Here is a 27,912-nt window from a genome sequence, read left to right as displayed (position 1 = left end):
ATGAATACGGGTCGTATACTGTTATAAGGCCGTATACACTTGGTGAAAAAAACTTTACCCGATCGTATACAATGTATACGTTGCTTGTATACAGGCCGTATATTGTTATACGGCTCGTATACTATGGGTAAAAAATGGTAAAAAATGGTTTATTCTCTTTAATCTATTAGAACGATCCTTGTTTTCATAGGACACACTTGAATCATCTCGGAAGTACTGAACAACAGAAATAACACTCGTAATCCTCAACCGGCTTTGAAACTGGGCGGAATATACAAAGAAACTGTTGGAATTTGTGGATTTCGGTTGGTTCAGAAACTTACCAAGAGAAGCAACAGAAGCAACTAAAAAAGCGGTGAACGGTATTTAACGTACACACCGCATTCGAAGATCCTTGCATTAGACACAATTTGTTGGAATTTGTGGATTTCGGTTGGTTCAGGTCTCTATTCGGTCATCTTTCCTCTTAATTGAATAGACAGACACTTGCTTCAAACTTTCAAAATTCAAATCAAACTAACACAAAGTATCTCGATATGGTTGGTGTAAAAGCTCACATTTTACTACATTAACCATGTCTTTTGACAAATCATTTGCTTCCTGAATCTGAATCTGAAAGTTAACTAGACCCCTCAAGTTGTCATTCATAACAACTAAGCTTCTGGAGAAAAGTAAGTTGATATAGGAGAGTTGATGCAATTTTCCAAGCATTTTAGAGAGACCTTTAAGTACAGATCCTACAGCTGCATTTGGAACAAGAAGTCCAACAACATGAATGGACGTAACGATTTTCACAACCAGTCAAATCACACACTATAAAGTGTAAACTTATCGTGTGTTGTAGTTTTAATGAAGCAATGAAGATTGAATATGCAAATCGCATCCGTTTTGTATACGGAAACAGTGGCTATGGGAAATGCAAACCGCATCCGTTTTGTCACATATATGGACAAACAAGGACCATTCACCTCTTTCAACCTACCAAAACACTGAACAAACCATGCCCACCTTGACTAGAATAGATAAGCGTATCACTCGATCCACTTACATTCGAATAACACTGAGAATCCACAACGCTTATGGCCAGATTCTTTCCTTCAATCTTGGCAAAATCAATGCCTGCTTGTTTTATTATTTTCATCTACATGTGTTTTGAAATAGGCTTTGTTCTTGGTTTAATGAAGTTACACGTAACATCTAGTTAAATCCAGATTTAAACAATGCACGCCTCAACTGAGATAACAGACATCCATCAAGCTCAAAAAGAAAACTTGTGTTTCCCATAGTCACAAAAGATTGTGGTTTGTATTTCGCATAGCCACCGTTTCCGTAGTAAAAAATAGTTTCGCATTGCACATTCAATCTTCAATACTTCATTAAAATACCACTAGTAGAAGAACCCGACACGTCTTCATGTTACGGAGTATGTTCTAGAAATTGAAGGAAAAGGAAAAGATTTGTTGAAATCGAATTTGACAACTATGACAGTTTATTAAAAGTAGCAATCATTTCCTGGTCAAATCACACAATATAAAGTTTAAAGTTATCGTGTGTTTTACTTTTGGAAAGATGACCGAATAGAGATCTAAATAACAAACTGTGGAGAACTTGTTTGTGTCAGGTTCTTCTGCTAGTTACTCCATCAACGGACTGATCGGTAACGTTACTCTACTTGTGCTCCGATTTAAGCGGCGCGTTCCGATCAACGTTGTTAAAGGTGATAAAAAGTTTAGAAACCCTAGAATGATGGTGTTTTTACTGGAAAAAAACGTGACACTTGGAAAAACATCCTTATATACGGCCCGTATACAGTTATACGGTCCGTATACATTTAGTAACATCAAAAACCTCACAAAATAAATCCATTGAGCCGTATACGTTTTAAAAATCGTAGACACATGTATACGACTCGTATAACTATATACGGGCCGTATATAGTAAAATCAAAAAAACATTCTCTGTGCATTTTCCTGTTAAAAAACATTCTATACGGGCCGTATATATGTATACGGCCCGTATACACTAGGGGGTGTGAAAATAAGATATAGGGGGTGTGGGAACAAGGGGGGCCTTTCGTAATTAGACAAAATTGACTTTTTATTGTTAACATTCATTACGTTTTTCTTATGATACCCACCTATGGCTAATTACATATATCTATACTACTTTACAAAGAATAACGTGTGATCAAAGTTGCAATTTACAAAATATAAATTAGCAACATTTTGTTGCTTTACATTGTTGTAACTTATGGATTGGGTGTTTTTCAAAAAAGTTTATGTATTTTCCATTTTTACCTCTTTAACTTTTTTACTTTTAACCCACAACTTTTTATCTTTTACAAGTTAACCCCCACACTTATTACTTTTAACTTTCTTCCCCCCATACTTTTCATGTTTTGAAAGTTTTTCGTTTTACGTTTCGTTCTAAATTTTGCGAGTCAACACGCCGCAACGTGCGTGTGAGTTTCAACCGTTTTTCGTCTGCTTTTTCCTGTTTGACAGACCAGTCACAACGCGTCTATTTTTCTTCATTTAACAAGTTCGTCGTAACGCGCGGGTCCTTGATCGAGTTAGTTATTAATACGTGTCAACTTTTCCATTATACCCATTCTATTTTCTATGTATGACCAGGGTCACATGTAATACGTTATGATTGTATGGTATAAATTTGATTTACTTTATGTTTTGATCTAATCACATTGTTTATATAGGTTACATTGAGTTCAATCGATTACATCGAAACGTGTGTTTTCATACTGTTAACGCATCACATAACGTTTGGACTAATTTATTTGATGGTTGCAATGTACCCGCGCCGCAACGCGCGGGGGTGTTAATGCTAGTTGTATATTATAATTTAGCAAATTTTAGTGCATAACAAGTTGTCAATTGTGCTTTGGACATTTTTCAAAAAAAAAAAAAAAAAAAAAACTTGATTTTTTTACTTTTAACCCAAAGGTTTTTACCTTTTGCAATTTTAACCCTATATAATTTGTTTTTTTAACTTTAACCCAAAACCTTTCATTATTTGCAATTTAACTTCACAACTTTTGTCACTTATACTTTTCATCTTCCGCAAATTTTGGTTTACGTATAGTTCTAAATTTTTGGAGTTAATATGACGCAACGTGCATGTGTGGTTCAACGTTTTTGCCTCTATTTTCCCATGTTTGAAAGGTTCGTCGCAACACGCATATCCTAGGTCGAGTTTCAGTGTTGGTGGTCGATGACGGTTGTGTGACATTTGTACTATTTGACACCGTTTTACGCCCCGCTGCAACGCGAGGTGTGCTTTGGGGGTTTTTCAAAGAAAAAAATGGTTATGCATATGGTTGTCGTAACGTTGGCTTTGGGGGTTTTCCAAAAAAAATGATTTTTTTTACTTTTCATCAAAAGTATTTCATAAATTACTTTTAACCCAAAACTATTTGTTTTTTTACTTTTAACCCAAAACTTTTTATCTTTTGCAATCTAACCTCATAAGTTTTTTTACTTTCAACTTTGATCCTTTATAGTTTTCATTTTCCGCAAATTTTTTGCTTTATGCTTGGTTCTAAATTTTGTGACTTAACACATCGCAACGTGTGTCTTTGGCTTAACGTTTTTACGTTTCGTTCTAAATTTTGCGAGTTAACACGATGCAACGTGCGTGTGTGGGTGAACTGTAACGCCCAGATTTCACATTCCAAAATGTGATATTATCATATTATTATTTACAAAAATCGGGCATGACCCGTTCGTATTATGAGCAACTCCCTGTAAGACTAACTTGTAATAACTTAAAAATACGACACAGCGGAAAATATGAACCCAAAATTTCATTCTTTATTAGACATAATACTTACAGGAAGGTTCAAATACAAAATGTCATACATTCATTAAAAAGGATTTACCACGTTCCATTATATTAATGCTTCAGGACCTATATTTGTCAAACTACGTGACCGATCCTTCCCGTACAACCCCCGCTCTTGACTCGGTCTTCAATCTTTCTTTTCTGCATAATGTTGCTAAGTCCACACCACCTGCATTCACCACATACATATGCATCGGTTAGATTTAATGACATTATTCCTAAACTAGACATACATAATCAACAACCAGTCCGCGTTCCTTCTTATCATCCTAATCCTCATGAATATGCTTTCTGTGTGCGTTCGAGCATTCAAAAAATCCTTTAACCTTGAAAACGACATTCATAGAATACCTGCATTCTCATTTCATACTCAAGACAATGGTTTAGTAACTTAACACTTCAGCTTGTTCAAACTGTACAAACATATACATAGGTTCCGGTTGCTCATAAATAATGAATTTTACTTCAAACATAGGCACAAACACATATGTATATACGTAAATGTAAACCTCCACACATGATTACATACTCCCATACAACTTACAACTTCGTTATAACACTTGAATCATTCCTAAGTTAACTAAGGTATGCTAATTACAAGCTTCCATACAATTAAACCATGTACATACGACCTAGCAAGCCTTCTTACTTCTAATCATAAACACCTATAAGTTTCAACCATTGGATGGTAATTTATTCCACATGCATAAATGTGTAAATATAATTAAATAAACACAAACTTAGTTTGATCCCTTACATTCTTACCCGCACATATTACTCGTGACCACGCTTCCTAAACGCCTCCTAATTGGGATTCTCGAGTAACTTGTGGGGATTCAAAGGGCCGCAACCTTCACGTTATTTAGAACTAGCATAAAAATTAATTCGGTGGCCTCGAAAAGCATTTACAACCATTCCTACACACAAACAACAAATAATTGCCAGCAACAAGGTCTGTCGCTGGGCGCGACAGCTTTGTATGATCCTTCGCGGGGCGCCAGGGCTCCACCGTAAGCTACGGTGGTTACCGTAGCTTACGGTGACCCTCAAAACTTTTACGCTGGCCAGGGACTGCCTCACGGCAGTAAAGAAAAGACTAGCACCCACTGTAAGCTACGGTGCTGCCCAGTCCTGCATCCTATTTTATGGCAACAGCTCTCTTAACTTGTTAGTTTTGCATTCGAACCACTTGAAACTTAATCCTAATTATTCGCAAAGCTATTCCTTACATAACTAACTAAAAGTTCTTGCCCCGAGTCTCAAATCTATCCAAATTCTTTAACAATACATCATTTATGCACAATTATTCGACCCATTCATGACTTTATCAAGCAACTCATACGTTTACACTTAAAACTCACATAATGTTAATGCTATAATATCTTTACACTAACCGGGTACATGAAATACCATCGTCATTACTTGCACAAACATTCCGTGATAAAGCATACCCTCATTTTGACCCATTTGGTCTTCTTAGCGAATACCACCCCTCTTAATAACCAAAACTTAAATAGACTTAGGTTGCCACGCTAGAGTGACTCACATATAATCTTGCTAAAGTGGACTAGGAAGTGATTTGGAAATCACTTCCTTAATTTTCCCTACTTGATTATCAATAACAATAATGCATTTCACCTGATTTCTAATCTTTATCATACAATAGACTTTTTACTACTAAGGAGAGAGTCCTCAAGTTTACTTACCTCATACGTCCAATTTACATGTGGCTTCCGTGTTTACCTTCGACCCGAAGCGCTTCCATATTCGTGTCCCTATTGACATGACTCCTATCCATACATGTCATCATAAATGTAACACGATTAGCTTACGAACATTCAGTCATTCAACTTTCAAATCATGCAATATTTAGTCCAAAACACCTATTGGTTAAGTGTTTGAACTATGAAAAAGTCAAGAAAGATTAAGAATGAAGATGAAGCTAATGGATTGATGAATACAACAAGTGTTGTATTGAATCCAAACAAGTATATGAATCAATAAAGCACCTTGGAAATCTGATTTGAGCACACAATCTAGAGATTTAATGTAAACAACACTTCATTCACCAAAGAGCCAAAAGCTTGGCTAGGTTACAATGCTTGGGCTATATATAGTGTGCCTGACTTGCCAGCAAATTTATAAATTTGCTGGAATCTTAACTACACCAAGTCAGGATTTCTAATTCCATGAAATTACAAAATAAGCCCCTATACTATTAAATTAGCTACAAACAGCTATAAAACTAATCCAGTACAAGTATGAACGATCTCAAAAGTTCTAACAATATCCCCCCTAGATCGTTGCATACTTGTCTTCTCATTCTTCAGTTGTTTCCACTAGATTCTCTGTAGCTGGCTTTTCGGGCTCTTTGGGATTGTCTTCATGCATTGTCGTTTCAGGTGGTGCTTGAGTCTCGATTGGTGCAACTGGAGTTTCTTGAGTAGTAACAGCTTCACTTGTTGGCGGATCCTCCATAGTGGCCTCATATGTGGATGAGGCCGGAGGTGATGGTGTTGTTTGTGAGGTTGTGGTAGGTTCAGTTGTTGAAGCAGAAGTTCTTTCTTTCTTTCTTTCTTTCTTTCTTTCATGCTTCTTTTTCTTCCTTGCTTCCTTCTTCTTTTCTTTGGTTTCTTTTCTTTTCTCGATTTTGTCTACCAGATCCAACATTTCTCTCTTTAACTTCCAGGCTCTTTCTACCGCTCGTTGAAATAGCGTGGCCTCCTCAAGATTTGCATTTCTAGCTCCAACATTTATACGGCTTGCATTCAACACCGTTAGATCGGAGAGTCCAAACATAAATACGTCCATAGGATCCAAAATTCGAATATCCACGTTTTCGTTGGATCTAATCCCAGCTTCGCCAGTTTTGTTATCATAAAACCATTTCTTGAAATTTTTGAGGGAAACAGGAACCTCTTCAAGAAGCTTGATTCTCGTGACCACTTTAGCAGGGTTAATCACCCACGTCACCTTTCCTTTCCCTGTCACTGGATCTATGGTTGTTTTCGACACTCTCCGTCTTGGACGCTGTGGCCTGTGATTAGGGAAACCCTTGTTGCATTCTTTAGCGATCAGGCGCTCAAAGTCTCCGCCAATGCTTCTTTCATCTGGATTTAGAATATCCAGACGGCCAAGCTCACGTAAATCCCACCTAAGAAGAGTAAAGAGATCAAATCCAGTCTGGAAGTATTGAATCACGCCACCTCGTCTTTTAACCACAAACATTCCTAACATTTCTCATAATCGGGTTATATTTTGTGACACCCATGACTATTATAGACCAGGAGTCCAAACAAACGCCCCATCGGCCATATCCCCAGCCCAATAAGCAAACCGCATTTTACAACCCGGGCTGGAGACTTGAGCACACAAATGAGGACCTTCAGCCTTTGGAGAATTGCCAATGCCCAACTCAGAAGACTTGTTCCTAGCTTTTAACCAATTAGTGCCATAATTCAAGCACCATAACAGGGCCTTCAGCGAACCATAAACCAGGCCCATTTTCAGGCTATGGGGCCTGGCCTTCACATGAGAAACCCACCAAAGGGCCATCGCCAAATCTGACAATATAGAGAACCAACCAGGCCAGTAGATCAGCGCCAGTAACCCAGTTGTGGTAGGCCTGAACAGGATAAATCCACCCCAGTTTTGACATAGCTAGCAACAAGCTTTTTGGGCCTTCCGAACCATAAACGCAGCAACTAAATCAGCCAAACCATTAACCCAGTCCCGAGCATTTCGAATAATAGGACCCGAGCCTGCATAGTACCATAAGTACACAAAGTACCAGCAACTCAAGAAAATGACAATATTACCCCTGCAGCATAACGAGTGGATAACATAGTTCCATCTACCCAGGCTTCGAACGTTTTACAGATTTGTTGACGCCCATGTAGATAACTCAGCCGATCGATAACGGTCCCAACTCTTACTGATGAAACTACCCCTGGACCAATCTGACAGAAGACGAATGAGTTGAAGATATCCCTCTGGCGTTATTGATTGTTTCAGGCTTCGCATTTTCCCAGAACTCTCGAATGTGGATTCTGTATACTTTAACAGCTGCGTAGCCTATTCTGCTTGATCTAACCCATCTAGCTGCATCTTGGAAATCCTTTGGAACCTGCTCGAGATTGATGCTTTGATTGTCCTTTGACGTTTTATCCCATTCAATGTTCTTCACCATTCTGAGAATCTTTGAACGCAAATGAAACTTGTGACAGATTTTGAGAAATTGTCTGAAGATTAGAGAAGAAGATGATGAAGTGGATTTCGAAAATTTTGAAAAATGACGGTTAGGAAGATATTTATAGAGAAGATTTGATATCCAGCTAAATAATAATTTCGCTGGTATCTTAGTTTCGCCGCCATAAGTCTGTTTTCAAAACTATTTTAATTTCGCTCGTGGATTTCAAACTTTCTCGTAAAACGCGCCCAGTTTTGGCTAAAATATTCTAAATTACATAATATTCACAAACTTAATAAAATTTGGGCCATTTTGACTCCGAACTTCGAATTTTCAGCTCTGGGAGGTTCCGTTTGATGCGGATTTTCTTGTAACATTCGATGCTCGCCGACTTACCTGTAGAAGATCATATTGCCGACACTTGCCAATTTCTTATTTATTATTATTATTATTTACTAACTCGGGCACAAGAAAAACTGCCAGTATGTTTGTCCGCTTAAATCCATGCATCCTTCTTTCAACGTGCCTTCGGAGAGCCCTTTTTATCATGTTTTAGTAATATTGACAAGTCTTCAATGGCCCCCACATAAGCTATTGAGAATAGAGACATTACGCCCGTGAGTCCCACATCAGGACATACCCCCGCGATCAAGGTATGCACAAAGATTCCTCATAACGGGTGAGTATATTGGTTTCATTCTCTTCAACGATAGAGCAGAGATCAGGTCTGTACTTTCGTACAACAGAGATCCCAAGAACTACCGAGGGCTAAGACAGATAGGTTGGTGAACAGGTCAGTACTTCCGTACAGCAGAGAGACCAAACTGATCTATCTAAGTTTTTGGCCAATTTTGGCACTTTATGAGAGGGTTTGGCCTTTTTTTTTGTTTTTTTTTGTTTAAGGCACTTATTAGGAAAGGATATCATAGCGTCTAGGTCAGCATGTATCTGGATGCAGCAGAAGAGCAACTATGATATCCCCGAATGAAATACCAATATAAAGACCTGAGATCTCAGACTTTGGCAATCTATCAACGCAAGATTTAAGACCATTAAGCCATATGCCGCAACGTGTAACCCACTGTGATGCATAATGCCTGAGAGAAGCCAGAATCCTTGTCTAGATGTTATGTTTTGCTCCTTAACAACAGTTTACTCGTCGGTGTTGCTGAGTCTATCGACACGTCGTTGCTTGGTGCCCCAATTTCTTTTTGTTTTCTGTTTTGCAAGAAATGACAAAGTGTTAGCAATTTTCTGTCATTTCCTCTAACAGGAGTCAAACACAAGTATCCTTTTATATATATATATATATATATATATGTTTGGAATATCCCCCCTAAAATCTTTATTTTCGAAAGTCCGTTGCACGAAAATAAAATTTTAAAAGTCAGAAAATCTTTTTGGTGGGCGACGCTTCACGATACTTGTCTTACTTTCAAAAATCGTTTTTTTTATTATTTTTTTTAATTTTTTCTTTAATATTGACCAAAAGATAGGGTATTTACGAAATGATTTTGGACCACAAGATTCATTTCCATTCAAGGAAATCTACCATTTCCAACCAGGTTACCAGCTGGTTGAAACGGATTTTATCAAAAGCTTTCATGAAAATGTCAGCTCGCTGCTGTGTTATATCCATTGGCACCACTTGAATGTACCCCTTCTCGTATGCATCTCGAATTGCGTGAATTCGAATTTCAATATGCTTTGTTCTGGAGTGGTGGATGGGATTCTTCACAATTCCCAGACATGCCTCATTGTCGATGAATATAGGAGTCTTAATGATGTTGATTCCATAATCCAACAACTGATTTTGTGTCTAGAGAACTTGTGAACAACAACTGTAGGTCGTGGTGTGCTCTGATTTTGTATCCAAAGCAGTGACTCCGATTCTGAAGCCTTTGAGATCAAACAGGTCAGGTTATCATTTGTCTTGACGTTTTTCATGTTGAGCACGTGTGTGTTGTTTTGTCTTGAAGCAGTAAGCATGATCATTTCTGTAGGAACGACATATTCAGGCTTAAGAAACAAGCATTCTAACGTGAGGGCTTCAGACACCACATCTCCTATTCCAACGATCTTTCCTCCCTTCTCATCTCCAGCGAAAGACACGAAATCACCATCAATAAAACGAAAATTCTTCAGAAGCTCCTTCAAGCCTGTCATGTGTCTTGAACATCCGTTGTCGACATGCCAAATGTATTCCATGAGCATTCAAAGCCATTTCTGGAGTTTATTCTGAAATACAAGAATATACACAAATTAGATTGATTTGGGAACCCAGACTTACTTCATTTTGAATCTATCGTGGTTTTGAGCCACGATGTCCTCTTTTTGTTTCCAAAAATAAGCTGTTGAATTAACCAGATTTTTAACAGATTTCTTAAGATAATCAAGCTGATATGTGAAATTTTTGACAAAATCATATTCTGGTTTAGGAAAATTCTTGGTTTTACAATGTTTCGCTGTATGTCCTAAATGACCACAGCGAAAACATCGTTTGCATCTAGGTCTTTTGGTGTTGGAAGATGATGTATATGATGAGTGTTTTGAGCTTTCTGCTTTCTTCAATTTCTTGTCAACTCGACTTTCATCTTCTGAACATTCTTCATCATTGTCGGACTCTGATGAACTTTCTGATGTTTGATATTCACTTGAATTTTGTTCTTCACTTGCTTCGTAACTTGAATCACTGCAGCTTGGATCTTCACTTGAACTTTCTGAATTTTGATCGTCATTTGTTTCGTCACTTGAATCTTCGGAGCTCTCACCTTTTGTTGTTTGATCTTCACTTGAAGTTTCTGATTTTTGCTCTTCATTAGAAGTTGACGTTTCTTCTTCCTTTTCTGAGGCAGAAAAGCTTGAATCTTCTTTGCTGCTTTCTTCAGTGACTTCCCTTTCTGAATCTGTCATACCTGTTCGAGATGGAATAAATTCTGGAATTTCCTCGGTGAGGAATTTTCCAAAACTGTTCCTTTTCAATTCTGGCACAAATATAGGAGATTCACACACTTTATCATCACAAAATGCAGAATTTAAATCATGACATTCAAACATAACATGTTCATGATCACGGGTCTTAAATGTAGGCACATGGCCCTTACAGTCATGTCGAATATTGTTTCTCTTATCACAGTTCCAGGCGAACCAGTCAACAGTGGAATAACTGTCGCCTGAATAGCCTATTCCTATTTTTGAACCGCCGCAGTCTTCATCCTTATCGCACATATCTTCTTTACACACAAATAAATCTGCATTACTTTTAGGAATATTAGCGGTTATTTCATTCTTAAAAGAATCGATTTGTTCTACAGAGGCCTTTTCATCAATGAGATCATTGTCGGGATGAGGAGTTGGCATAGGAACATAGTTTTTGCTATGTGGTGGAAAGAAAAGTTTTCTTTCATTTCCTTGCCTATCCTTATACCCGATCCCATCTTTTACGTACGTTGGTCGTTGGCAGTTTTTGATGTCAGTAAAGGCCTTCTGACTGACATTCGATTTGTCTATGATAATTTTCAATTTATTCTTTTCGTTCAAAGCTTTTTCTAGTCTATCTGTGAAATCGTTGATGATAAAATCTTTTCTAAAGACAAATTCTTTTAGAGTTTGCATTTCAGCTAAAGTTGAATTCAACTTTCTCTGATATGCGGCCTCGTTCTGTTTAAGTTCTTTATTAGATTTTAAAGCTTTGTCTTTTTGCCTCTCAAATTCTAGATTAAGAGATTTGTAATGTGCCACGACATCAACGCATGCCGGTGTGCATAACTTTACTTTAAAGTTATGTGGAATGCTATTTACCAAATCCTTGTCTGCCTTTTCTTTTGAGGATTCGGTTTTCATGGCCGCAGCTGAGGCTTTCGCTTTCTCTTCCTTCACAGAAGTTGTTTCTTTCTGAACCTGCTCTGTGGCCTTCACAGCTTCTTCAGCCTTCTTGTCTTTCTCAGGCTCGGAGGAAGTGAGAATACTCTTCAGACCCTTGTCGGTAGCATCATCTCCTTTTTGGATTCCCATAGCCTGTTTCTCGGTGGGTTTTGACGATGAAGATAAAGAATCGCTCGAGATTTTTGCCATGAGTGCTTTGTGAACTTGTTCCTCTACTTCAACATTCTCTTCAGCTTGAGTTTCACTGAGCACAACTATCTTTTCACTGGACCGTGGAGCCTTTGATGTGCTTGCGGAAGCATTGAAGTAAGTCGTGTTTGAAGCTTGTTGACTGACACCTTCAGATGCAAGAAGTGCCACGTTCTTCAATCCTGTAGAAGTCTGAGCAGGCTTTGGGGTGTAACCAGTCGTATTCATTTCTCGTTTGTTAACATCCATTTCAAAAGCCTTTAAAGTGTTGATCAAATCGGTCAGAGTGACAGGATTTGGATTGTCGAGGAAATCCCTTTTGATCATCATGCACTTCAGGCTCCATTCCTTTGTAAGTGAGTCCAAAAACTTCTTTATGGCAGCACGGTTAGTGATAGGATTTCCTGCCTTCTTCATCTTGGTCATCATATTCCGAAAGCGACTGATATGATCGGAAAGGCTTTCTCCACGAATTCCACAAAACATGTCGTATTGCTTCTGCACCATGATTCTTTTGCTCTCAATCAGCTTTTCGTTTCCCTCGTAGTATTCGATCAAAGCGAGCCAGAGTTCATTTGCAGTTCTGTATTTTTCAAACATGTTACAATCATCAGTTGACAGAGCCATGGTTAAGGCGGCATGTGCATGGCGATCGCGTTGGATTAGGGCCTTGTCTTCATCAGTGAAGGTTGTAGAGTCATTGTTAGTGACTATCGCATCTCCTCGAACTACCGTTGGAATATGGGTTCCAGCGGTGACCGAGAGCCACAGATTGTAGTCTGTGTATTCGAAGAACGATTGGATACGAGTCTTCCAAATACCGAAATCTCCTGCTCCTTTCAACTTTGGTGGTCTAGTGGTGGTTCTGGTCTCAAGTTCTGCTTGAGCAATTGGACTTAGTTGATTCAGTGACATCTTGACTTATCTTTGACTTAAGAAAGCTGATTAGACAATAATTTCGCTGGAAGATGATTCTGAGAACAATTTCGCTGGGAACACACACAAATACGCCGAAGACCTGACTTGAGTTTGTTGATCAGAAGCTAATTTCGCTGAGTAGTCAAATGAAAAACAATTTCGCTGGAAAAGAGGAAAATTTCGCCGAAAAACTGACTGAAATAAGCGAACTAGAACAATTTCACCAATGCAATAACTTCGCCGGGTAGAGGATGGATCCTGCACGAGTGAAGATAGCTAATTTCGCTGAGACAATTAACAAACACGTTAGTTTGGCTAAATTCACCGATCACCGTGATAAAAACGCTGTGGTTCTTTATCACTGTCCTCGAAGTCGCCTTCGATAAATTCGCTATAGGGTCAATGACGCTATTTCGCCGGTAATTAACAATTTCGCTTGTGTTTGATCGGCGAAACTGTTAATTTTGCGATATTCAAGTTAAATTTGCTATATTCAAACTAAATTTGTTGTATTCAAACTAAATTTGCTGTATTCAAAATAATTTCGCTGTGTTCAAAATAATTCCGCTGTGTTCAAAATAATTCCGCTGCGTTCAAACTAATTCCGCTGCGTTCAAACTAATTCCGCTGCGTTCAAAATAATTCCGCTGCATTAAAAATAATTTCGCTACATTCAAATTAAATCCGCTGCATTCAAAATTAATTCCTTTGTCTTCAAAATTAATTTCGCTGACTTCAAAATTAGTTTCGCTGACTTCAAAATTAATTCCGTTGTCTTCAAAATTAATTCCGTTGACTTCAAATTAATTTCGCTGGCTTCAAAATAATTTCACTATCTTCAAATTTATCTTCGCCAACCAGAGGGTTTAACACGAGCTAAAACCCTCTAATCACCCAAAAGTGACTCAAAAACCATGTTTCTTTGCATCAAAATGTCCAAAATGACTCTCTAATCACAGATTAACAACAACCTATCGATTAAACACACCAAATCAATCCTTTTTAAGTCCAAAAATTTGAAAAACCTTGAAACTTTGAAAAACCTTCAAAACTTTGAAAGATCATAACAAAAACACAACAACCAAGAGCATTAAGGCTCTGATACCAAATTGTAGATCCCAATATTAATCCGGATCAGAGTGGTTGGTTGTTTTAGTCCAAAACACCTATTGGTTAAGTGTTTGAACTATGAAAAAGTCAAGAAAGATCAAGAATGAAGATGAAGCTAATGGATTGATGAATACAACAAGTGTTGTATTGAATCCAAACAAGTATATGAATCAATAAAGCACCTTGGAAATCTGATTTGAGCACACAATCTAGAGATTTAATGTAAACAACACTTCATTCACCAAAGAGCCAAAAGCTTGGCTAGGTTACAATGCTTGGGCTATATATAGTGTGCCTGACTTGCCAGCAAATTTATAAATTTGCTGGAATCTTAACTACACCAAGTCAGGATTTCTAATTAAATGAAATTACAAAATAAGCCCCTATACTATTAAATTAGCTACAAACAGCTATAAAACTAATCCAGTACAAGTATGAACGATCTCAAAAGTTCTAACATATTTGACTTTCGTTAGCTTATTAACGCATATAAGGAATGTGTGTCATCATACTTTATTACTACCGAACATAACACATTAGCTAGCGAGTTCATAACGCAATAGTTTCTTGCATACAATGTTTACCTTTTTAACTTCATATCTATACATAAACCACTTTCATTTAACTACGCCGTTCACTTATATAACTATTGCATTCACATATAGGTAACAGGTTTGCAGAGAACTTATGACCTAATAGTTCTATCCTTCCTTCTTGCAAAACTTTATTTAAGTTAACAGAATTCCCATCTGCCATTTCAACTGTAAAAACCTTCCTAAGGGTGGTTAAGGGTAAATTAAGAACTTGGCAAAATGAAGTATTGATAAAACTTTGGTTTGCACCAGAGTCAAATAATACTTTCGCATAAACGTCGTGAACTGAAAACGTACCAGCTATGACGTCAGGAATTAGTTCGGCTTCCTGAGTGGTCAATTGAAATGCTCGGGCATTCTTCTTTGTTGTTCCATCAGCTGGTTTGCCTTTATTGTCTACGCTTTTAATCAATTTAGGACATTTTGTTTTGTAATGTCCTGTTTCTCCACAGTTATAGCAGACTATGGTTTTCTTTTTACAGTTTTCTTCACTATGTCCCACAGATTTGCAAAAATTGCAGGTTATATTACATCTTCCAAAATGTTTCTTTTTGCAATTTCTACAGAATGGCAGGTTTGAAGATTGCCATGTTCTTCTTCTTTTGAAGTTGTTATTATTACCCGTACGAAATCCTTGGGTAATTTTCTGAGCTAATTCCTTCTTCCTGTTTTCATCTCTTGTGCGTACCAGTTCATCGGTTAGGGTATTAGCTAATTCCACAGCATCATCAATAGTACGAGGTCGTGCAGCCTTAACGATGTTACGGATTTCACTAATTAGTCCCCAAATATAGCGAGAAATGAGTACCGGTTCTGGCGAAGCCAGTGTTGGTACCATTGTAGCATATTCAAAGAATGTCGAAGTATAATCGCGACACTCTACGCCTACCATACGATGGCTTAGGAACTTATTCGCCATTTGTTCCTTTTCATATTCGGGACAGAATTTTCTTTCTACAAGATTCTTAAATTCTTCTCAGTTCATAGCATAAGCCATGCTTCTTCCTTTTGCTTATAATACTGTGTTCCACCACTCTAGCGCCCCTTCTTTGAACAAATTTGAAGCATACATGACCTGATCTTCTTCGGCACACTTACTTATTGCAATTACTGCTTCGGTTTTCTCTAACCAACGCAGTGTTGCAGTTGCCCCTTCATTACCTGCAAATTCTGCTGGTTTACACGTAAGGAATTCTTTGTAAGTGCAACCAGGCGTTGCAGCTTTCATTTTCTTAGGAAGTGGGGCCTGTCGTGGATTATTATCGTCATGATTGCCGCCTCCATTTATGTTGTTACTGTCGTTATCTTCCAGAGTACGTTTGCTAGGAATGATTTGTTGTGGTTCAGCAGGTTTCTGAGCAGCAGCCATAATTTCTGGAATAACATTAGCTATCCCTTGAGCAACTATATTTTCGATATCTTGCCTAGTCATATATTGATTTTCTTGATTTTGCTCAGATTGGTTTACTTCATTAACTGGTTCATTCGCGTTTTCCATCTGTTAATTAGTATTGGTATGAATTATTAGTATCCAATAATTGATAGTTAGATATAACAAAACACTTACACAGAAGCACATAAAATTTTACAACACATATATATATAGTCAAAATTGTCGATTTTCTCGACTTCTGTTTTGTTTTATAGATTATATAGGCATCCATACACACTGTGTATCTTACAATGTTTTATTACCTATTTTACAGAGTTATATTTTACTACTACTGTTATTATACAGACATTCTTCCCACCCCACTATTCTTTGATCAATTGGCAGTTTAGTAGCGACCCTCCCTCTCGTCGTACTTCCAGGAGATTTGTTCCCCCATTTCACAGATCCTATTCCCTGTACCTATCAGCTCTTCACCGAACTGACGAAGTTCGGCTAAGTTTTCGTTGCTCATTGGAGGATTGGGGATAGGTTCTTGATCAAACTGTGGGAGAAAGGTATAAGGATTATTAATTATGTTTTGAAATTGCCAGTCATTCGTCCACCACTCTTCCATTTCGCCTAAAGATCGAGTGTGGATTAGAGGGTCTGGAATAGCTGGTTCCAGATTTACGGGAAGTTGGATTTCGGCCGGGTAAGGGTATAGATTGTTGTTGATAGGGCTAATGACATCACAATTTGCCAGTAGACGGTCTATTTCGTCTTGAAATGTGATTTCTTCAGGTTGTTTAGAGCTCTCTCCTACTTCTATTCCCTTTTGTTTAAAATTTTCTCTAGTTTCTATCTCTGCTGGTTTAGAACTCTCTCCGGTCTCGGTTCCTTTTCCTTTGTCTATAGGGTTTTGTACTTTGGGAAGTTTCCTAGTGGCTGGCTTCCTCCTGCGTACTTTCCTCCATCCTACATATCTTCTTCTTTTCTTAGGCTTTGCTTTTTCTGGAGGTGGAGCTTGAAATTCCAGGGGTTCCTCCACATCAGCAAAATAACCAGTAAAATCGTGAGAGACTTCGATTAGTATTGGGTATAGATTGAGATTCTGAAATGCTTCAGATAGCTCACTCATGCTGTTTAGCATATATGCAAAATGCACAAAAATGCTGAGTTAAAATCTTATAAGGAAATCTAAACAAATATTTAGTTTTATTGCATATTGAAAGACTAATTTTACAAAAGATAATGGAAAATTTAAACCACACTAGGATTTATTTATTTACGGAGTAGTAATTTTCTACTAGACCAGGCTTATTGGTAGCTTAGAGGTTTGCATTCTCTGCTACGATAGCTAGCATATAAAGATTTGCTCATTTTTCATCGAATTTGTCTTCCCAAGGTGGACTATTGCCTAATTCCTGGATTTCCGGATTAAACCTCACTTTCTTGACTTGGGGTTTCTGGCTTTTCCTAATAATCGAATTTCTTTTCTCTGGGGTAAAAGGATTCTCATATTGTGCTTTACGGGCAAAAATCCCTTCTTCCAGATTTGCTGGGTATTTGGAGGAAGAGGTTCCTTTTTCTGTGGATGCAGTATCTAATTTGTGGTAGATAGCAGAAAGTCTTTGTTTACCCATACTGTAACTTAACAATTAATCAGTTAATAAAACACATATTCACAGAATGGCAATTGAAATTACTAAGTATTTCTCAATTACTTTAATAGGCTAAAATCAGTAGTAAGCTTAAATCAGTGGCTCTGATACCACCTTTTCCTGTCACGGCCCTCGGCCCGGTTTGACCAGGTCCAGAGCCGCGAGGCAGGAAATCCCGTGCTATTAAATTTTTTTTAAGCGACAGCGGAAGTCTTTTTAAAACAGAATCTTTTAATATTAAAACTGCACGTTTACATAAATTAGGGATAAAACCTTGTAATTTACAATAAGGTGATTTCACTAGGAAATCTTTATTTTACAAAATATGTTTCTTTATTTATTTACATTGAGCCACTTCTCTATGCTTGTAGTGCTTCACGGCACTTTTCTTGGATTACAATAGATCACCTGAAACATGTTTGAAAAAGGTTTTGTCAGTGGGGAAATACAAGTGAATCATTCAGTTTACTAAAAATGACACATTGGTTATAAATTACAGTATTAAGAGCGATTACAATGTTTCTGATACCAAACCAACTACCCACGGTACTTTGTCACTCGACCCATTGGCCCTCTAATTGTCCAATGGTGTCTGTGATTATGGTCATATCACCCATTGGCTGCCCCAATGGTGAAGATTATCAAGTAATGTATACAAAACCCCTCATACCGGCTGTAACTTGGTGATTACAAAGACTTAATCCCTGTAATTATAGCTTTAAAAATAACTTGGAGTTTTGTAAAACAATTGATAAAAAGAGAATGACTCACATTGCAGATTTAACGAGCAGTGTATAAGCTTACTGATTAGCCTTGATTAACCTAATTTAAATAACAATGCACACAAACGGGGTTAGTAACTAATACAGCAGTTACGATAATTCACGAGATTAAACCCTCACAACGATTAATAAAGTGCAATACTTAACAATTCAGCGGATTCACAACGAATGACAGAGTATAGTCCGAGTTCGGACAGCACTCAAACATTCAAGTCGAAATCACGATGAATAACAAAGTATAAACTCAATTTGAGCAGCACTCAAATAATCGTTGGATAGTTACAATCGATCGGACATTGAATCGTAATAGCGATCGAGTTATTACTCTGATTGCGGCAGCAATTAGTGATCCGTGTGTGTTTTTAGAAGTGTTTCTGCGATATCTCAGTCTACGTAATGAGAATTTACGTCGTTCAAGTGCCAGAATTCAAGTCCCAAAGTCTGCTATTTATACACAAAATTGGCCAGGCTTACGGACCGTAAGACTTTTTTTCCTTACGCTCCGTAAGGGACACCTAACCACTATAGGGTAGCCATGTCTGGGACTAGCCTAGCTGAGTTGACAACTTCGTAAAATTTGAGTTTGCCAGCGTTTTATTTAGATAATCGTAACTAGGGTTTACCCCCCTGAGTTTTAGGGGCCCTGATCCTAATTCCGATTGTTCTGAAAATTTTAGGGTTTGCACAGAATCACTTGGGTGTCTCAATTAGGGTTTCCTTATTGGATAGTTAACATATTAAGTATTTAATTTTAGTGAGAGTTGTTACAAGTCCCACATCAGGACATACCCCCGCGATCAAGGTATGCACAAAGGTTCATCATAACGCGTGAGTATATTGGATTCATTCGTTTTGGCTTTCAAAGATAAAGTGGGGATCAGGTCAGTACTTTCGTACAGCAGAGATCCCGAAAACTACCGAGGGCGGAGACAGATACCATTTTTGGTATGATTTGTGCATTTTTGCGCATTTGAATAACTTTCTATGAAAGCTTCTTCAGTTTTGGGATTTGGCCATCTTTGGGCTCTTTTCTTGAAAAGATATCATAGCGTCTAGGTCAGCATGTATCTGGATGCAGCAGAAGAACAACTATGATATCCTCGAATGAAATTCCAATATAAAGACCCGAAATCTCAGACTTTGGCAATCTATCAACGCAAGATTTAAGACCATTAAGCCATATGCCGCAACGTGTTACCCACAAGATGCGTAATGCCTGAGAAAAGACAGAAACCTTGTGTAGATGTTATGTTTTGCTCCCTAACAGCAGTTTACTCGTCGGTGTTGTTGAATCTACCAACACGTCGTTGCTTGGTACCCCGATTTCTTTTTGTTTTCTGTTTTGCAAGAAATCACAAAGTGTTAGCAATTTTCTATCATTTCCTCCAACAGGAGTCAGACACAAGCATCTAAGTTTTGATTTTCTAGAATATCCCTCTAAAATCTTTATTTTCGAGAGTCCGTTTGCACGAAAATGATATTTTAAATATCAGAAAATCTTTTTTGGTGGGCAACGTTTTACGATACTTGTTTTACTTTTAACAAACGATTTTTTTTAATATTGACAAAAGATAGAGTATTTACGGACGATTTTGGACACCAAGATTCATTTCCATTCAAGGAAATTAACCATTTCCAACCAAGTTACCAGCTGGTTGAATCGGGTTTTATCAAAGGCTTTCGTGAAAATGTCGGCCCGCTGCTGTGTTGTATCCACTGGCACCACTTGAATGTATCCTTTCTCGTAAGCATCTCGAATTGCATGAAATCGAATTTCGATGTGCTTTCTTCTGGAGTGGTGGATGGGATTCTTCACAATTCCTAGACATGCCTCATTGTCGATGAATATAGGAGTCTTCATGATGTTGATTCCATAATCCGACAACTGATTTTCTATCCAGAGAACTTGTAATAGCAACTGTAGGCCGCGGTGTATTCTGCTTGAGCGGTGGACGTGGACACAGTCGTCTGTTTCTTGCTTTGCCATGAGATCAGACGATTTCCCAAGAATTGACATCCTCCTGATACAGACCTGCGATCTACTTTACAACCTACATGATCACTGTCGGAATAAGCAATAAGATCAAAATTACTATCTTTAGGATACCAAAGACCTAGTTTCGGAGTTCCTTTAAGATAGCGGAAGATACGTTTCACATCAGTTTCATGTGATTCTTTGGGATTTGTCTGAAAGCGGGCATAGAGACAGACAGCCCACATAATGTCAGGTCTGCTGGCCGTTAAATACATCAGTGAACCGATCATCGAGCGATAAAAGGACTTATTCACTGGTTTTCCTTGAGGATCCAGAGTAAGCTCCGTCTGAGAGGTGAACGGGGTGCTAGCAACTTTACAGTCGTTCATGTTGTACTTCGTGAGAATATCCCAACTGTACTTAGCCTGATGAATGAGAATCACATCCTCCTTTTACTTCACTTCTAGCCCTAAGAAGAACGTGAGCTCTCCCATCATGCTCATTTCGAACTTTGCCTTCATGACGGTCTCGAATTCTCTACACAGCTCCTCGTTAGTTGACCCAAAAATGATATCGTCTACGTAAATTTGAACCAGCATCACATTTTCTCCGATTCGCTTGGTGAAGAGGGTCATGTCAATTGTTCCTCTGGTGTATCCACACTTCAACAGATAGGTTGACAAAGTCTCGTACCAAGCACGTGGAGCTTGGTGAAGACCATAGAGAGCTTTGTCCAACTTGTAGTATCGACCTGGAAAATGAGGATCTTCGAAACATGGAGGCTGACATACGTAGACTTCTTCTTTTACCTTCCCGTAGAGAAAGGCACTCTTAACATCCATCTGAAAAACTTTGAAATTTCTATATGATGCATACGCCAGGAATATTCTAATTGCTTCCAATCTTGCAACTTGAGCAAAAACTTCTTCGTAATCAATCCCTTCCTCCTGACGGAAACCTTGCACCACCAATCTAGCCTTGTTCTTGATTACTACTCCACGATCATCCATCTTGTTACGAAAGACCCATTTAGTACCAATTGGAAACTTTACTTCAGGTAAATCTACCAACTCCCAAACTCTGAGTTTGTGAAATTGAGAGAGTTCTTCCTGCATGGCCTGAACCTAACTGGAGTCTTGAATAGCTTCTTTGATGTCATGTGGCACGGACTGCGAGAGAAAAGCTGCATAGAGACCTTTGTTGATGCTTGATGACTGACCACGTGTACGTACTCCTTCTTCAACTGCACCTATGACATTCTCAAGAGTATGATTGCGATTAGTCTTGTATCCTGCATTTGTCTGAGATTCAATTTGCTGCGGAAGGTTGGTGAAATGTTCGTCAACGTAGATTACTGGAAGGTCATCTTATTGAGTTAGTTCATCCACATTCGCCTGTGAAGAAGAAGCACCATTTTCAGGGGTGTTCTCAGGCGAAGTGTCACCAGTTACTTCATCCACAGAGAGAAGCGGATCAGTAGAGAATGGAGAGAAACGAGTAGTGAACGGAGTTACACCAATATCTAAAGAATCAAACAGAGGTTCAACTTGAGCATCTTCAACAGGTTCTGCTTTAGGGGTATCTTCTGGAATTTCGAAGGTGTTGAAAATCACACCCACATCATAAAACCAATCGGGAGTACTTCCAGTGTTAGTGTAGTTTCCTTCTTGAAAGCAACGTAATATGATTCAATCACCATCTTCGTTCTTTCGTTGTAGACTCTGTAGGCTTTCTGTGTGGATGAATATCCCATGAAATAGCAGATATCACCCACCGCTTCGAACTTGATGAGATTTTCTTGAGTGTTTAGAAGAGTGCACGAACATCCAAATGGTCTGAAAAAGTCAATAAGTGGCTTCCTTTTGAAGAGAAGTTCATATGCCGTTTTTCCGTGTGGTTTTACAATGAGAACCCTGTTCAGAACGTAGCATGTTGTATTTACTGCTTCTGCCCAAAAGATGATTGGAAGCTTTTTTATCCACCAGCATGGTTCTCGCGGCCTCGATCAATGTTATGTTCTTACGTTCAGCAAATCCATTTTGTTGAGGAGTTCTGGTTGCACTGTGTTGAAGATGAATTCCCTTTTCTGCACAGAAGGATATGAAGGTTTGATTTTTGAATTTAGAACCATTATCGCTTCTGATCGACTTCACTTTTAATCTGGTCACGTTTTCAATCAAGGGAATAAATGACTTGAGAATATCAGCTGTCTCACTCTTTGCTTCAAGAAAATAAACCCATGAAAAATGAGAGAAATCATCTGTAATCACCAAACAGTAAGAACTTTTAGCAAAACTTTTAACACTTATTGGACCAAAAAGATCCATATGCATCAACTGAAGAGGCGCAGTAATCGTGTTCACTGCTTTGGACTTGTGCGATTTCTTGTGTTGCTTTCCTTGGGCGCATGCTATACATTTTTCTGAAAAAGGAAATTCTTTTATCAGAAGTCCTCATACTAAGTTTAACTTAGAGAGTTTGTTCATATTTTTGAAATTTACATGCCCCAATCGCCTATGCCAAAGCAGTGACTCCGATTCTGAAGCCTTTGAGATCAAACAGGTCAGGTTATCGTTTGTCTTGGCGTTTTTTCATGTTGAGCACGTATGTGTTGTTTTGTCTTGGAGCAGTAAGCATGATCATTTCTGCAGGAACGACATATTCAGGCTTGAGAAACAAGCATTCCATGTCATTGAAAAGGAATGATATTCCTTTATCACAGACTTGTGCTACACTCATGAGATTGTAGCACAATTCTGGAACATAGTTGACATTTTCCAACGTGAGGGCTTCAGGCACCACATCTCCTATTCCAACGATCTTCCCTCCCTTCTCATCTCCAGCGAATGACACGAAATCACCATCAATAAAACGAAAGTTCTTCAGAAGTTCCTTCAAGCCTGTCATGTGTCTTGAACATCCGCTGTCGACATGCCAGATATATTCCATGAGCATTCGAAGCCATTTCTGGAGTTTATTCTGAAATACAAGAATATACACAAATTAGATTGATTTGGGACCCAGGCTTGCTTCATTTTGAATCTATCATGGTTTTGAGCCACGATGTCCTCTTTTTGTTTCCAAAAGTAAGTTGTTGAATTAACCAGATTTTTAACAGATTTCTTAAGATAATCAAGCTGATATGTGAAATTTTTGACAAAATCATATTCTGGTTTAGAAAAATTCTTGTTTTTACAATGTTTCACTGTATGTCCTAAATGACCACAGCGAAAACATCGTTTGCGTCTGGGTCTTTTGGTGTTGGAAGATGATGTATGTGATGAGTGTCTTGAGCTTTCTACTTTCTTCATTTTCTTGTCAACTCGACTTTCATCTTCTGAACATTCTTCATCATTGTCGGAATCTGATGAACTTTCTAATGTTTGATATTCACTTGAATTTTGCTCTTCACTTGTTTCATAACTTGAATCACTGCAGCTTGGATCTTCATTTGAACTTTCTGAATTTTGATCGTCATTTGTTTCGTCACTTGAATCTTCGGAGATCTCACCTTCTGTTGTTTAATCTTCACTTGAAGTTTCTGATTTTTGCTCTTCATTAGGAATTGAAGTCTCTTTTTGCTTTTCTGAGGTAGCAACGCTTGAGTCTTCTTTACTGTGATCTTCAGCGACTTTCTTTTTTGAATCTGTCACACCTGTTCGAGATGGAATAAATTCTGGAATTTCCTCTGTGAGGAATTTTCCAAAGCTATTCTTTTTCAATTCTGGCACAAATACAGGAGATTCACACACATTTTTATCATCACAAAATGCAGAATTAAATCATGACATTCAAACATAGCATGTTCACGATCACGGGTCTCAAATGTAGGCACATGGCCCTTACAGTCATCCACAGAGTTAAATTTAGGCACGCGGCCATTACAGTCATCTGTCCTAATTAAATTATTACATTTGTCCTGAATATTGTTTTTCTTAGAACAGTTCCAGGCGAACCAGTTGACGGTGGAATAACTGTCTCCTGAATAACCTATCCCTATTTTTGAACCGCCGCAGTCTCCATCCTCATCGCACACATCTTGTTTACACACAATTGGACCTGCATTACTTTTAGAAATGTTAGCGTTTGTTTCGTTTTCAAAAGAGTCGTTTTGTTCTATAGAGGCCTTTTCATCAATGAAATCATTTTCGGGATGAGGAGTTGGCATAGGCACATAGTTTTTTCTATGTGGTGGAAAGAAAAGTTTTCTTTCATTTCCTTGCCTATCCTTATACCCGATCCCGTCTTTCACATACGTTGGTCGTTGGCAATTTTTGATGTCAGTAAAGGACTTTTGACTGACATTCCATTTGTCTATGATAATTTGCAACTTATTCTTTTCCTTCAAAGCTTTTTCTAGTCTATCTGTGAGATCGTTAATGATAAAATCTTTTCTAAACACAAATTCTTTTAGAGTTTGCATTTTAGCTAAGGTTGAATTCAACTTTCTCTGATATGCGGCCTTGTTCTGTTTAAGCTCTTTGTTAAATTTTAAAGCTTTGTCTTTCTGTCTCTCAAATTCTAGATTAAGAGACTTGTAATGTGCCACGACATCAATGCATGCTGGTGTGCATAACTTTACTTTAAAGTTATGTGGAATACTATTTACCAAGTCTTTGTCAGTCTTTTCTTTGGAGGATTCTGTTTTCATTGCTACGGCTGAGACTTTTTCTTTGTCTTTCTTCTGGTCAGATGACTCCTTAGGAGCATGCTCCTTAGTTTCTTCAGAATTCTTTTCTTTCCCAGGCTCCGGGGAGGTGAGAATGCTTTTCAGACCCTTGTCAGCAACGTTGTCACCTTTTGGAATTCCAGCAGTCTGTTTCTCAAACTGTTTTGATGATGACCCACTTGAGATCTTTGCCATGAGAGCTTTGTTGACTTGTTCCTTGGCTTCAACAATTTCTTCACTCCAATCATAATCTTCAACAACCAAGGCTTTTGGTGCGTTAGGAGATGCGTTGTTTTTGTTTTCTTCGATAGTGATTTGTTTTACAGCAGGAGTTGCTTCAATGTTTTCTTCCTTCAACAAGGGGCAATCACGCTTGAAGTGACCCAGATTCTTGAAGTTTTAGCATCTCAGTTTGGATTTGTGAAATCTAGCTTTTCCAAGACCCACACGCTTCCCGGTCTTGTCCTGAAATTTCTTCAACCTTAGAGTGATCATGGCCATCTGCCAATTCAAATCCATCTCTTCCATGTCATCTGGATCAACCTGATACATGTCTTCAGTAGTGAACATCTCCTTCTTGAGCTCTCCTGACATTAAAGCTTCATAGTTACTCAGAAACATGTTAAAAAGTGCCACGTTTTCAGTAGACACTTTCAATGCTTGTGTATCTCCAACCATGACAGTCTTCTCACTAGGTTGTGGAGCTTTTGATGCGCTTGCGGAAGTGTTAACATAGATCATGTCAGAAGCTTGTTGACTGATGCCACCTGAAGCAAGGAATGCCACATTCTTCATTCCAGCAGAAGTCTGATTGATCTTTGAGGTGTAGCCAGCAGTGTTCATTTCTCGTTTGTTGACATCCATTTCAAAAGCTCTTAGAGTGTTAATTAAGTCGGACAGAGTGACAGGATTTGGATTATTGAGGAAATCATTCTTAATCATCATGCATTGCAAACTCCATTCCTTTGGGAGTGAGTCCAGCAGCTTCTTTATAGCAGCACGGTTAGTGACAGGATTTCCTGCCTTCTTCATTATGGTCATCATATTCAGAAAGCGATTGATATGATCGGAAAGACTTTCTCCACGAACTCCACAAAACATGTCGTATTGCTTCTGCACCATGTCTCTCTTGCTTTCAATTAGTTCTTCATTTCCCTCATAGTACTCAATCAATGCATTCTAGAGTACATTTGCAGTTTCGGTGTTCTTCAAACATGTTGCAGTCATCAATTGACAGAGCCATGGTTAAGGCGGCATGTGCACGGCGATCGCGTTGGATTAGGGCCTTGTCTTCGTCAGTGAAGTTTGTGGCGTCATTGTTAGCGACCACCGCATCTCCTCGAACCACCGTTGGAATGTGGGGTCCAGCGGTGACTGAAAGCCACAGATTGTAGTCTGTGTTTTCGAAGAACGACTAGATACGAATCTTCCAATTACTGAAATCTTCAGCTCCCTTCAACTTTGGTGGTCTAGTGGTGGTTCCGGTCTCAAGTTCAGCTTGAGCGATTGGACTTAGCTGATTCAACGACATCTTGGCTTGTTTTTGACAAAAGAAAGCTGATCAGAGGTTAATTTCACTGATAAAACTGCTGGTTAACAATTTTGCCGGTAAATAAGGTAATTTCTCCAGAGATCTGTCTGAGATTAGAAAGACAGAACCAAATTCGCCGATGATCTTCGCTGGACTATTGTCTTCGCCGGTACGCGGAGATATCCTGCACGAGCGAAGAAGCTAATTCCGCTGATACAATAAACACACACGTTAGAATGGCTTATTTCGCCGAACACCGTGATAAAAACGCTGTGGATCTTTATCACAGTTCTCGAAGTCGCCTTCGATAATTTCGCTAAAGGGACACTTTGCACTATTTCGCCGACAATCAACAACTTCGCTCGATTGTTAGTCGGCGAAATTGATGATTATGCGATGTTTTTCAAAGGTTGTTCGCTATATTGAAAAATTTCTTCACTATATTCAAAACTTTCTTCGCTATATTCAAAAATAACTTCGCTGCCTTCAAAACTTCTTCGCTATATTCAAGTTAATTTCGCTAACCAGGGAGTTTAACATGAACTAAAACCCTCTAATCACTTAAAAACGACTCAAAAACCATGTTTTGATGCATCAAAATGTCCCAAATGACTCCCTAATCACAGATTAACAACAACCAATCGATTAAACAGACCAAATCAATCCATTTTAAGTCCAAAAATTTGAAAAACCTTGAAACTTTGAAAAACCTTCAAAACTTTGAAAAATCTTAACAAAAACTAAACAACCAAGAGCACTAAGGCTCTGATACCAAATTGTAGATCCCAATATCAATCCGGATCACAGTGGTTGATTGTTTCAGTCCAAAACACCTATTGATTAAGTGTTTGAACTATGAAGAAGTTAAGAATGATCAAGAATGAAGATGAAGCTAATGGATTTGATGAACATAACAAGTGTTGTATTGAATCCAAACAAGTATATAAATCAATAAAGCACCTTGGAAATCTGATTAGAGCATAATATCAAAGATCTAATGTAAACAACACTTCATTCACCAAAAGAGCCAAAAGTTTGGCTAGGGCTACAATGCTTGGGTATTTATAGATCCTGACTTGCCAGCATAATTATAATTATGCTAGAATCTTAACTACACCAAGTCAGGTTTGCTAGTTTCAACTAATTACAAAATAAGCCCCTAGACTACAAAATAAGCTAC

General features: G+C 38.3%; 1 protein-coding gene across 1 annotated transcript; it reads right to left on the bottom strand.

Moving 5' to 3' along the window:
* Positions 1–23,100: 23,100 nt before the first annotated feature.
* LOC110931748 lies at positions 23,101–24,091 on the bottom strand. Its single transcript, XM_022175130.1, has 2 exons — positions 23,927–24,091; positions 23,101–23,511 (listed from the first exon to the last, which is right to left on the bottom strand). The coding sequence occupies exons 1-2, from the start codon at positions 24,089–24,091 to the stop codon at positions 23,101–23,103; spliced, it is 576 nt and encodes a 191-aa protein (XP_022030822.1).
* Between the last annotated feature and the right edge of the window lie 3,821 nt (positions 24,092–27,912).

The sequence above is a fragment of the Helianthus annuus genome, chromosome 3 (genome assembly GCF_002127325.2).
Source record: "Helianthus annuus cultivar XRQ/B chromosome 3, HanXRQr2.0-SUNRISE, whole genome shotgun sequence".
NCBI lineage: Eukaryota > Viridiplantae > Streptophyta > Magnoliopsida > Asterales > Asteraceae > Helianthus > Helianthus annuus.
The sequence above is the reverse complement of the archived record's forward strand: the minus strand, read 5'-3'. Positions and strand labels throughout refer to the sequence as shown.

What these genes read in the sequence shown, in the direction of transcription:
- LOC110931748 (XM_022175130.1), bottom strand. Translation starts at nt 24,091, where the DNA reads ATGAAGAGCAAAAATCAGAAACTTCAAGTGAAGATTAAACAACAGAAG. An exon ending in AAGTGAAGAGCAAAATTCAA is followed by an intron (nt 23,512 to 23,926) that starts GTGAATATCAAA and finishes CTTGTATTTCAG; the next exon opens with AATAAACTCCAGAAATGGCT.